At 42.4% G+C, this 10,601-nt stretch overlaps 1 protein-coding gene across 1 annotated transcript; it reads right to left on the bottom strand.

Moving 5' to 3' along the window:
* Positions 1 to 905: 905 nt before the first annotated feature.
* Positions 906 to 8,757, bottom strand: CCDC190 (coiled-coil domain containing 190). Its single transcript, XM_052637971.1, has 4 exons — positions 8,620 to 8,757; positions 6,628 to 6,826; positions 2,025 to 2,151; positions 906 to 1,516 (listed from the first exon to the last, which is right to left on the bottom strand). Exons 2-4 carry the CDS (start codon positions 6,821 to 6,823, stop codon positions 961 to 963), a joined length of 879 nt encoding a protein of 292 aa, XP_052493931.1. The 5' UTR covers positions 6,824 to 6,826; positions 8,620 to 8,757; the 3' UTR covers positions 906 to 960.
* Between the last annotated feature and the right edge of the window lie 1,844 nt (positions 8,758 to 10,601).

Below are 10,601 nucleotides of genomic sequence, written 5' to 3'. Positions count from 1 at the left end.
GTCCTTGCTGCCTTGGTAACGGCCCTGTCCTGAAGTTATGGTCAGCACAAAGAAAAGAGCCTTTCAGAAGTGGGATAAATCATGTTGAGAACTCCACCCCTGTGGAGGGTGCTTCTAATGGAGATAGACAAGGAGAGAGAACACAGTAATGGGCTTGGAAGTTTGCACAGAAGGTTCTCCACGTCTGGAGTTCCTAACCCTGTCAGCCCAGACATGGCCAGTGTAAATAAATCAGGTATTCATCAGTCAATTCTGTTGTTCCTGTCCTGCCTTCTCCCATTGTTTTGCTACTTGGAAGAAAATGTTAGAGGGGGCACATTTCTTATAAGTTGTTAATTATTTTTTTATTAGGATCCAAAAAGGATGATAAGAGCAGGTTGAAAGTGGGAATGAGAAAACCAAAATGGAACTATTTGGAAATAAAAGAAGTAAGGAAAGGGATTCAAAAAACAACACAGAGCTGTGTGGGAGAGAAAGTTTTATTTATAGACTGTATTATGTACATATTTTCAATTGACCTCCTAGCCTTACCTTTACATGTGAAACTAAAACAAACAGAAGAGCTACGCCATTTTGCCAGCAGGTGGCACCATAAGAACCTCCTATAAGAAAAGGGTGGCAAATGTAAGCAGGACGCTTAATAGTTTATCTTTCAGGAAGTCTAGGCATCAAAGTAGATTCATATTTTTGGTAACGTTAGCAATATGCGTATATTGCTTTAAATGGCTTCAGAAAATTAATCTCTCCACTTTCATCCTAGAATTGCTCATTTAGTGAGACATTTATACTCCCATTATAAAAGGGAAAAAAGACTAAGGTTAAAATAAAATCTATATCTATATCTATATATTTGTATTGTTTGCTACAGTTGCTAAAGTAATTATGACACACGATACTATGTGGATATAGTGGGTGATTAAAGATGAAGTAACTTACTTAGATGGTCACCCTGTTCTCACATCACTTTTCTGCCCTGGACTGTGAGGATTCCTTGTGCCCGAAGATCTCTGCAATGCTGAGCAATCTCTCAGACTCTGGGGGGGTCCGGTGCCGGAGGTAGTGAGCTTTTCTGGCCTTTTCAAACAACTCCAAGTAGGTTGATGTTTGGGGCTTATCTTTGAAGTCTCCTCCACCTTCCATGGGATCCAGGGGGGTTTGTTTTGCAGTGGTGTGGTCTGGCCTTGTGTGGGCATCATTTGATCTGGTCTCATCACCGTGCGCCGGTTCACTGTCACCAGCTGGGCTGGAACTGGGGCCTCCATCGACAGTGTGTGTGGAGAGGTCTTGATTTTGACAGAGAAGAGAGATGGTCTCGTTGGAGCCTTTTCCTTTTGGTGGGTTTATAGACTGTTTCTCTTGGTCTGGCAGCTTCTCTTCTACAAAGTGCGAAGTTCTGTTATTTTGAGATAGTGACTGCCATTTGCTTTTCATGGGGTCCTTGGGACCAATGTGATGGAAAGGAGGCATCTGGGACTTGGTTATGGAGCTTCCTTGGGTCGTATTTGTTGTCAGTGCGCTGGGAACGGAGATAAGAAAAAAGTTCTCTCAAAACTGATGAAGAGCTAATATTTAGCATTTTCAAATTATTAGACCCTGGCTCCTTTTTCTGTGATATTAACTGAGATAATAATGTGGGTGAACAGAAGATGAAGGGTGAGAATGGATGGTAACAATGTGAGGAAATGATTTTTCTTTTTGGGGTTAACTTTTTATTTTTATGTTGGAGATTGGAGGATAGCCATTTAACAGTGTTGTGATGGCTTCAAGTGTGCAGCAAAGCCACGCAGCCATGCATACACACGTGTCCATGCTCCCCCAGACTCTGCTCCCTTCCAGCCTGCCACATAACACTGAGCAGAGTTCCCTGTGCTATACAGGAGGTCTTTGTTGGTTATCTGTTTTAAATGCAGCATTTTTCTTAAGAAGGAAAGGGCAGCGCATTCTCAGGGGGAGGATGGTTTAAAGAGGTCAGTTGAAAGAAGGACTCAATGGCATATGCATTAGTTTAGTAAGCATCTTCTTACCTAGCTTTGCTAGCCTGCAGAGCTCTGTGCTTCTGCCCTCCCTGTGATGAGAGCGTGAGAACATCTTCTGGTCTCTTCTGACTTCCATTCCCAAAGTAAGAGCAGAGCTTTTTCGTGATGATATCTGCTTTGAGTTAATTAATAGGTGCTATGAGTTCAAATGTGGGTTTCCCAGGTGGCTGTAGTGGTAAAGAACTTGCCTGCCAATGCAGGATATGTAAGAGACACAGATTTGATCCCTGGGTCAGGAAGATCTGCTGGAGAAGGGCATGGCAACCCTCTCCAGTATTCCTGCCTGCAGAATCCCATGGACAGAGGAGCCTGGCGTGCTATAGTCCATAGGGTCGGGCATGACTGAAGTGATTTAGCACACACACACACAAGTTGAACTATATCCTCCCCAAATGTCATATGTAGAAGTCATAATCCTCAGCACTTCAGAATGTAACCTTATTTGGAGACAGGGCCTTTACAGAGATAATTAAGATGAGGCCATTAGGGGGAGCTGTTGACCAATATGACTGGTGTCATTATCATAAGGAGAAATTAGGATATAGAGACACAGGTTGAGAGAAGGTGAACGGAAGAGACACAGAGAGAAGATGGCCACATACAAACCAAAGAGAGAGGCCTGGAACAGAGCCTTCTTTTCCAGCCTTCAGAAGGCACCACTCTGCCAGTACCTTAGTTTTGGACTATAGACCTCCAGAACTCTGAGAATACATGTCTGTTGTTTAAGCCACCTAGTTAATGGCAACTTGGTAGGGTAGCCCTAAAAAACTAACACAGTAAGAGAAGAAGGAAAAGAATGCCTGGACCTGGTTCTCTGGGCAGAGAAACCATATATGAATATCACTGGATCACATTACTCAACAGGCTGCTCTGGCATGAGGAATGGAAACAGAAAAACCTAAGGTGGTTCTCCAGTGTTTACCTAGAATATGTTATAGAGGATTTAGAAACACTGAGGTCAGAGGTTTAAACTGGCTGGGACCATGGGGGTTTTGCCTGAATGTTTTACTTGGCAAGCATGATGTTCTCAAGTCAAAATGACTGGGTGTGAGCCATATACAAAGCTGGGGTCCTGCTGTTACATCCGCCTCAACTGTGTGACCTCCTACCCACCTGAGCCAAGAGTTGCAACTGCTGGCTGTGAGTAAGTGGGGTTTTCTCTCTTTGAGTTAGTGTTTCAGAATCTTGTTGTCATAGCTGCTCTAGAGGACCTGGTTTGTTTTCAAGACATCTCATGAGCTGGTCACTTGGAGTGGAAAGTCTTGCACTTGTTTCCTCTAAGGAAAGTGAGTTCCCTAAACCAACACTGGGGTTGGTAGGCACCAGGCAAAGGAAATATGACCAGATAAAGGGCCTCTAATTTGTATTAAACTCCTAATATTCTTTCATCTAATAACTTCTTGGTGAGGTAGTCAAGGCAAGAGATCATCCTTTTGCGGTCCCTCTTCTTCTGTTGTCTTGAGTGTGTCTCTGTGTGTGTGTGTCCCCATCTAGCTATCCAATTTAACAGGAATGTTTGGGTGCCTACTTTGTGCCAGAGATATATTATTGACTCTGGTTTTCTTTACCCTGGACATATAATTAATCATAAAGCTCTGACAATTCTGCATTCTAAATATCTCAAAATGCTGGTCCCCTTAAGATGCAATCTCACTTTCCAAACATCTCATTTTTATACTCATTTTTTTTTCCCACCTAACTAACATCCTAGTTTAGGCCTTTAAACCCTGGTCTGAATTCTGGAATCCTTCTATCTGTTCTACCTTAAAGTTTGCTGCCAGAGTGATCCTTATTTCATTTGGACATGTAATCGCCCCATTTCCAAACCCCATAGGGTGAAGTCTAAACTCTTCTGTAAGATCTGTGGGGCTATTCATGATTGGAGACCTTGCCTGCTCTGCTTTGCCTCTAAATATTACACCTGCCCCTTCTGGTCACCCCTTACACCCTCCAGTACTGAGCAGCTTGTAGCAAGTCATTCTCATGTATGCACATTTGTACACACTGTTCTTAGCATGTGCAGAAACATTCCATGTCTTCTCATGACAAACTGCCCACCACCCCTCCTTCACTCATCTTCATCCTCTTATTCCTCTAAGATTCTGTTCATACCCTGCGTCTTTTGGGACATCTTGCCTGAGCCCCTTTGATAGACATGGGAACCTTCCCACGCTTCTGTTCTACTTTGTAAACAATGAATTTAGCAGTTAGTATTTTCTGATATAATCTTTTGTGAACATAGTTACCTTCTAGTCCACATGTGAGCACTTGAGGGCACAGACCATGCTTTTCATATTTGCATTCTTGCCTCTATTGGAGTTGCTGTAACAGTGTTTTGTAAAATTTGGCCCATGAATCACCTGTCCCCGAGTAATCTGCCTTAGTGTCAACTCAGTTAAAAATGTGGACTTTGAGTCCAGTTCCTAACCTACTGATGCAAATCTCTCTAGATGAGGACTGGGAATACGTATTTGAAGCAATCCACCAACTAGCATATAGTTGAAACTCAGTAACAAAGTCATTAAAATGAATCATGGGAATGTATTGCCTAATACAGTGCCTGATAAATACTGAGACTTAATTAATATTGCTTTCTTCCTTCTTCTCTAGTCTTACGGTCAAGGAGTCTGAGGCACAGAGAGGATGTGACTTTCTAAAGTACATAGAGACTGAGACCCCTGAATTGAAGCTTTCTGCCTTCTGCCCAGACTCTTTTCACACCCCTTATCTGTCAGACAAACTCTCTAGTCAACAAAGACAGCCACCTATCTCAAACATTATCTTTTGAACACCACTTTGAGAATAAGTATCTGGTCTTCAGTATTCTTTTTGAGAAATGAAGTGGGATTCAGCCAAATGGTTTCTGAGATTCCTTTCCATTCTGTGAGCTCTCATCCTTAGTTTGGTTTAACCATTTATTACAGACAGGGAGGTTTAAACCAGAGGAGTTCAGTTACTTGCTCAGTTACTCCTCTTTAGAACCCAAAGCTGGAGGTTGGAAATAAATCCTAGGCTAGACCTCTGGATAATACTCTTGGCCCTTGTGTCCATATATCAGCTGTGGGAGACCTAAATGATTTTCCATTGAATTGTGATACCTGACTTTCTTCTAGAACACACTACATCATTTTCAGGGCTCCTGCCCCTGCCTTAAGTAAGAAGGGATTATAGTTTGAAGAGCTGAGATAGATAGATCCATTCTATGCTGTATATTAAAATATGATCATTTTATTATGGGAAAAATAAAAATAGTTTCTATAAATTGTATAACTATGGCAACTTTCAACAAAACTGTAGAAGAGTTTTAATCCTGTGACAATCTTTTACTAATTGATAACAGCAAACAGTTACATGGCGCTTATTTTGTATTTAGGTACTGTTTCAAATGCTCACTGTATCCTCAAATGACTCCATGAGGTAAGAAACATCAGTTACATTTTATGTTGGAGAAAACTGAGGCAGAGGCAGGTCCAGTAAGCTGCTCAAGGTCTCACTGCCAGTAAGTGATAGAGTCAGGATTTCAACCCTGACAGTGTGGGTCCAAAGTCTATATTCTCAGCCACCACAGTTTAATGGATAAAGATGCAATCACTGAGCAGGCAGTTTTATTTCCTTATTTTTTTACTGAATGGTGTAGACAGCTTTGGAAGGTCTGAGATTCTGGATACCATTGTGTAGCTCTTCCTTTTGTGAAGATCAATAGCTTACTAACTAGAAATTGGCGTTTGAAGTTAGTAGCGTTAATCTTGTTATAATTACTAAACTGTAAGGTCTATGTTCATTGGATAGTCTTCTAAGTAACGTGTACATTTGGAAAGGATTATTCATTGGCAACAGAAGGTTTTATGGGGGGGAATTATTATAAAGAATGTGAACTCGCAGCTTCTGGGTGAAGACCCCTCTTTGGCGAAATGACAGAAATACTTGCTCTTTGGCTTAAGAAGACAATGAAATCATAGTACCAATACACAGCAATTGTTTTTGCAAAATTTTCTTATCTAAGCAAAATCTGCAAGCTCCAGTGATGATACACTTCACAATACAAGAAGGATAAGTTGAGAAATTCACTTTCTGCAGAAGAAAGGAAGACCTGACTCTCAGACTGATGTGTTGGAAATAGCCAAGTGCTCTTTGCTCAGCCGTAGCAGAGGTCAGCCACTGTTACACAGACTCTCTGGTCACTAATCCCGGGGAAGTTTTTCTGTTTTTACTTCCTTTTCATAAGATGACTTGCACATTAATAGTTACTCAGTGAGTTTGCTGACCAGGCATAGAAAAGAAGTGAAACCAAATCAACCCAGATATAAGAAAGTAGAACACTAAAGCTTTAAGCCAGAGAGAGCTCATTGGAAAGACTGGGAGCCTGAGAAGTGTTAGCTCAGGAAGGTTTGCATGCGTACTGCTCCAGGGAGCTGTATCATTGAGGGAGAGAAAGGTGGCCAGCCAAAAATCCAAGTTGAGATCAAAAGTCCTCTTACTGAGTGTCCAGTCTCTGAAAGGCCCTCATCACCAAGTAGAGGGTATTACTCTTGCCTCAGCCAAGCGATGGCTAGCTGTCCTGCTCTGCCTCTCCCCATCCTGGAAGCCTTACCTTGCTGCAGCCTCTGCAGTTCTTTCTGGAGCTGTCTCTGCTCCCTGGTCAGTGACTTCACGTGGTACAGGCAGATATCCTCCAGTCTCTGCAGTCTTTGGCTGAGTCTGGCTTCAGCCTGCTTTGCACTTTTCCTCTCCAGATCAAAGTGCTTATGCAGTGGTCCCCTGACCATATGTCTCTCCATTCTCTTCATGATCTAGAGGCAATAGAACAAGATTCTCTCAGGCGCTGTGTCAGACCTGATAAAGCGAAATGGGGACCCTGACCCTGGCTTTCAGTTGGAAGATCAGTGTTTGAATCCTGAGTATTTCTGAATACAAAGCTGTGCAGTCAGATTAAGTTACACTATTAGAAAACTTTCCCCTGTCAACTAAAAAATTACTCACAGCCTTAAAGTTGAGAGTTATGCTTTATTCAGTGGGAATTTTTAGAACTTCAAGCCTGGGAGGCAGCATTTCAAGTAACCATGAGAAAACTGCTTCGAAGAGGAGGTGCTGTATAACTATATATATTCTAATATATCGTTAGGATACATAGGAGTTTGCAACAAAGGTCAGGTGGTGGGAACAAAAGATGACTGTTAATAAAAGAAAATCAGATATCTCAAGTTAAAGAATTTAGTGCTTTTCTTTGTATGGGAAGATTCAAGAGCCTGGACTCACTGAAATCATTCCTTTACTCTGCACCTCAGCTGTCTGGGGCTAGTATCCTGTGTTTTCATGTTCTGAGTTTCCCCAGGGCTCACTGTGTGGAGTGACTGCAATCTGATATCTGCTAGATAGCAGATATTTTTTCCTTCCTGAGTTCCCTCAGGGCTAACCAGCTCAGTAGTGGCGCTGACTGCAGTTTCTGATAACTGTGGCAATCTTTGTTTACTGATATGGCAGATAATATTTCATTTATCAGACCTACAGTAACATGATTTTCCAGTGTGACATGGAAGTATCTAGGGCAAAGTCATTTCTCTGAGCCTCAGTCTCCTTGCCAATAAAAGAGTGATAGATTATAGGCTCTGTATACAACCCCTGATCAGGTTGCTATAAAGATCAAGTGAAAAGTACATGAATAAATTTTAGGGCAAAAATTATAAAAACACTTTACAGATATAAGCCATTATTCACCCTATGAGATAAGTTCCTTGTACTGTTCTTTAAAGACTCCCCAAAAGCCTGCTTAGGGCCCTGGACAGGATCTAGGGACTTAGGACAGAGCCATTCTGGAGCCCCTTCAATTCATTAATTTATGTACATGAGGGTCCATGCGGCCTGTAATCCTACCGTGTGCCAGGTGCTATGCTGGGGGCTGAGGGTAGTGGTGAATGAGACACAGTTCCTGCTTTCAAAGAACTTTCAGATTTACAACTCTGGAGTCTAATGTTGTTGTATAGCTGCTAAGTCATGTTTGACTCTGTGACACCATGGACTGTAACCTGCTAGGCTTGTCTGTCCATGGCATTCTCCAGGAAAGAACACTGGAGTGGGTTGCCATTTCCTTATTTCAGGGGATCTTCCTGACTCAGGGATCAAACCTACATCTCTTGCGTCTCCTGCATTGGCAGGCAGATTCTTTACCACTGAGTCATTTGGAGTCAAATGGTACATGCCAAATCTGAACAATCAGTATTTCAAAAGGTGGGGAGAGTGGGATCTGTTGGCTACAAAACAGTATGGGCATCCAGAACAAGTAGTCTGGGTAGCTGAAAGGAGCCCATCTTCCTCCTCGGACTGTGTTGTGCTAAGAAGCAGGAACACATCTTTCCTCCTCTTTGCTTCCTTTTCAATATGCATTTCAGAGCTAGATACACAATATGCACCCAGGATACAAATAGATTACTCTTAATAAAGCTTTGTTGATAATAATAGAGGAAAAAGCTTAGCATTACAAGGGAGGATAAGGTCAGGACACAGGAGAGAAATTTTTAAGACAGCTAGCTTTTAGTCTAAAGTGTAGACTAAACTTTTATTAAAGAACATAGTGAGTAGCACTTACCTACAAATCCAGGGTTCTCACTGTGAGAATGCTGCCTGCTTCTTTTGCTATGCCCGGCTGAACTTTGAAAATGAGCTTGTTTTTCTTCAATAAATTTAGGAGCTTGGTGTTGGGGAGGTGGGGAGGTTAGAGGGAACTTTGGAGAGGGTTGTGGGGAGAATGTTGAACACACTTGAAAGCACTCTTCCATGCCACCTCCCTCATCAGGAATGCTAAGTCCCTGAATGTGGGCACCGATCCCAGAGCTTGAAATAGCTCCATGAGTTAAGGGAGCCTGCCAGCCTCCAGCCCTCCCCTTGATAGGCCCACAGAGCTCCTTCTCGGCTGTATCCAAGGGAGCCAAGAATGAAACCAGGGAGTGTCTTACTGTGTTCTCAGAGTCTCTCACTCTCTCTCTCCCCACCCCCTTCCACTCTTTTCCTTCTTCTTTGACCATATTATTCCCCACCTCCCTCACAGTGTTCAGTTCTTACTTCTTGGAAACCAGAGCAGGTTCTAAGAAGGCATTCTGGTTTTTTTTTTTTTTTTTTTGGTCAGATTGTATACATTTTGTGTAGGAGAGTAATTTGTTTATTTTGTATGATCACATTCTGTACTGACTTTCTCCAGGCTTCTAACCATGTATGTACTTCAGTGCTTATTTAAGGTTTTCAGAGTTGTCACAACAGACAAGGAAACTGAAACTTAAATCAACATTTGTTATCATATATTGGACTCTGTGATAGAAGGCCAGCTGAACTATTGATTGTGGAACAAGATATTACGTGGGATTCTTACTGTCGCCTTAAGGCTTCATCTGAAAACGAGAGGCATTAATGTGCTACAGTCTAAAAAGAATTGCCAAGACTGGGACCTATTAATTCCCCCAGAGCTTACTGAGAGGCAGCTAAACAGACCCTATTACCCACAGTCATCACCTAGCAAACAAGCTATTATAAGGAGATTACTGGCAAAATGGAGAGGGAAATCTGTTATTCTCTCTGTAGGAGGTAATGCCTTTCCCATTTCTTCCCATGAGGTAATTCTCTCACCTCCAGAATTTAAATGAATGGAATGGGGTTCCAGGAGATGGGGTTCCAGAAAATGTAATGCCTACACTTCATGGCAAATAGATGGGGAAACAATGGAAAAAGTGACAGATTTCATTTTGGGGGGCTTCAAAATCACTGCAGATGGTAACTGCAGCCATGAAGTTAAAAGACGCTTGCTCCTTGGAAGAAAAGTTATGACCTACCTAGACAGCTTATTAAAAAGCAGAGACATTACTTTGCCAACAAAGGTCTGTCTAGTCAAAGCTATGGTTTTTCTAGTAGTCATGTATGGATGTGAGAGTTGGACTATAAAGAAAGCTGAGCACTAAAGAATTGATGCTTTTGAACTATGGTGTTGGAGAAGACTCTTGAGAGTCCCTTGGACTGCAAGGAGATCCAACCAGTCCACCCTAAAGGAGATCAGTCCTGAATATTCATTGGAAGGACTGATGCTGAAGCTGAAACTCAAATACTTTGGCCACCTGATTGGAGAACTGAGTCAATTGTAAAGACCCTAATGCTGGGAAAGATTGAAGGTGGGAGGAGAAGGGGACAACAGAGGATGAGATGGTTGGATGGCATCATTGACTCAATGAACATGAGTTTGAGTAAAGTCCAGGAGTTGGTGATGGACAGGGAGGCCTGACGTGCTGCAGACCATAGAGTTGCAAAAAGATGGACATGTCTGAGCAACTGAACTGAACTGAACACAAGAAGAGACTGACACCTCCTTCCCCAGCTGGAAACTTGGTGAACTGCAGAACCACAGATCAGCCCCCACCCCAACCATCTGTTGCCACTAGAGCTGATAGTGAGGGATTCTTAGAAAACCTTGGTTACTTCATGTCATCTTGAGAGAAAGAGCTGAGAAAGGAAGGCATGCAGAAATAATTCAAGAATGAACATTAGTGTGGGAGCCTGCAAAAAGAATGGTGGCCAAACCCACCCTAG

The sequence above is a fragment of the Budorcas taxicolor genome, chromosome 3 (genome assembly GCF_023091745.1).
Source record: "Budorcas taxicolor isolate Tak-1 chromosome 3, Takin1.1, whole genome shotgun sequence".
Classification (NCBI taxonomy): Eukaryota; Metazoa; Chordata; class Mammalia; order Artiodactyla; family Bovidae; genus Budorcas; species Budorcas taxicolor.
This window is presented reverse-complemented; position numbering and strand designations above follow the sequence as displayed.

Coding starts and splice junctions, on each gene's coding strand:
- CCDC190 (XM_052637971.1), bottom strand. CDS start 6,823: ATGAAGAGAATGGAGAGACATATGGTCAGGGGACCACTGCATAAGCAC. Junction 2,152..6,627: donor ACTGCAGAGGCTGCAGCAAG/GTAAGGCTTCCA, acceptor ATTAACTCAAAG/CAGATATCATCACGAAAAAG. Junction 1,517..2,024: donor CTGCAGGCTAGCAAAGCTAG/GTAAGAAGATGC, acceptor CTCCGTTCCCAG/CGCACTGACAACAAATACGA.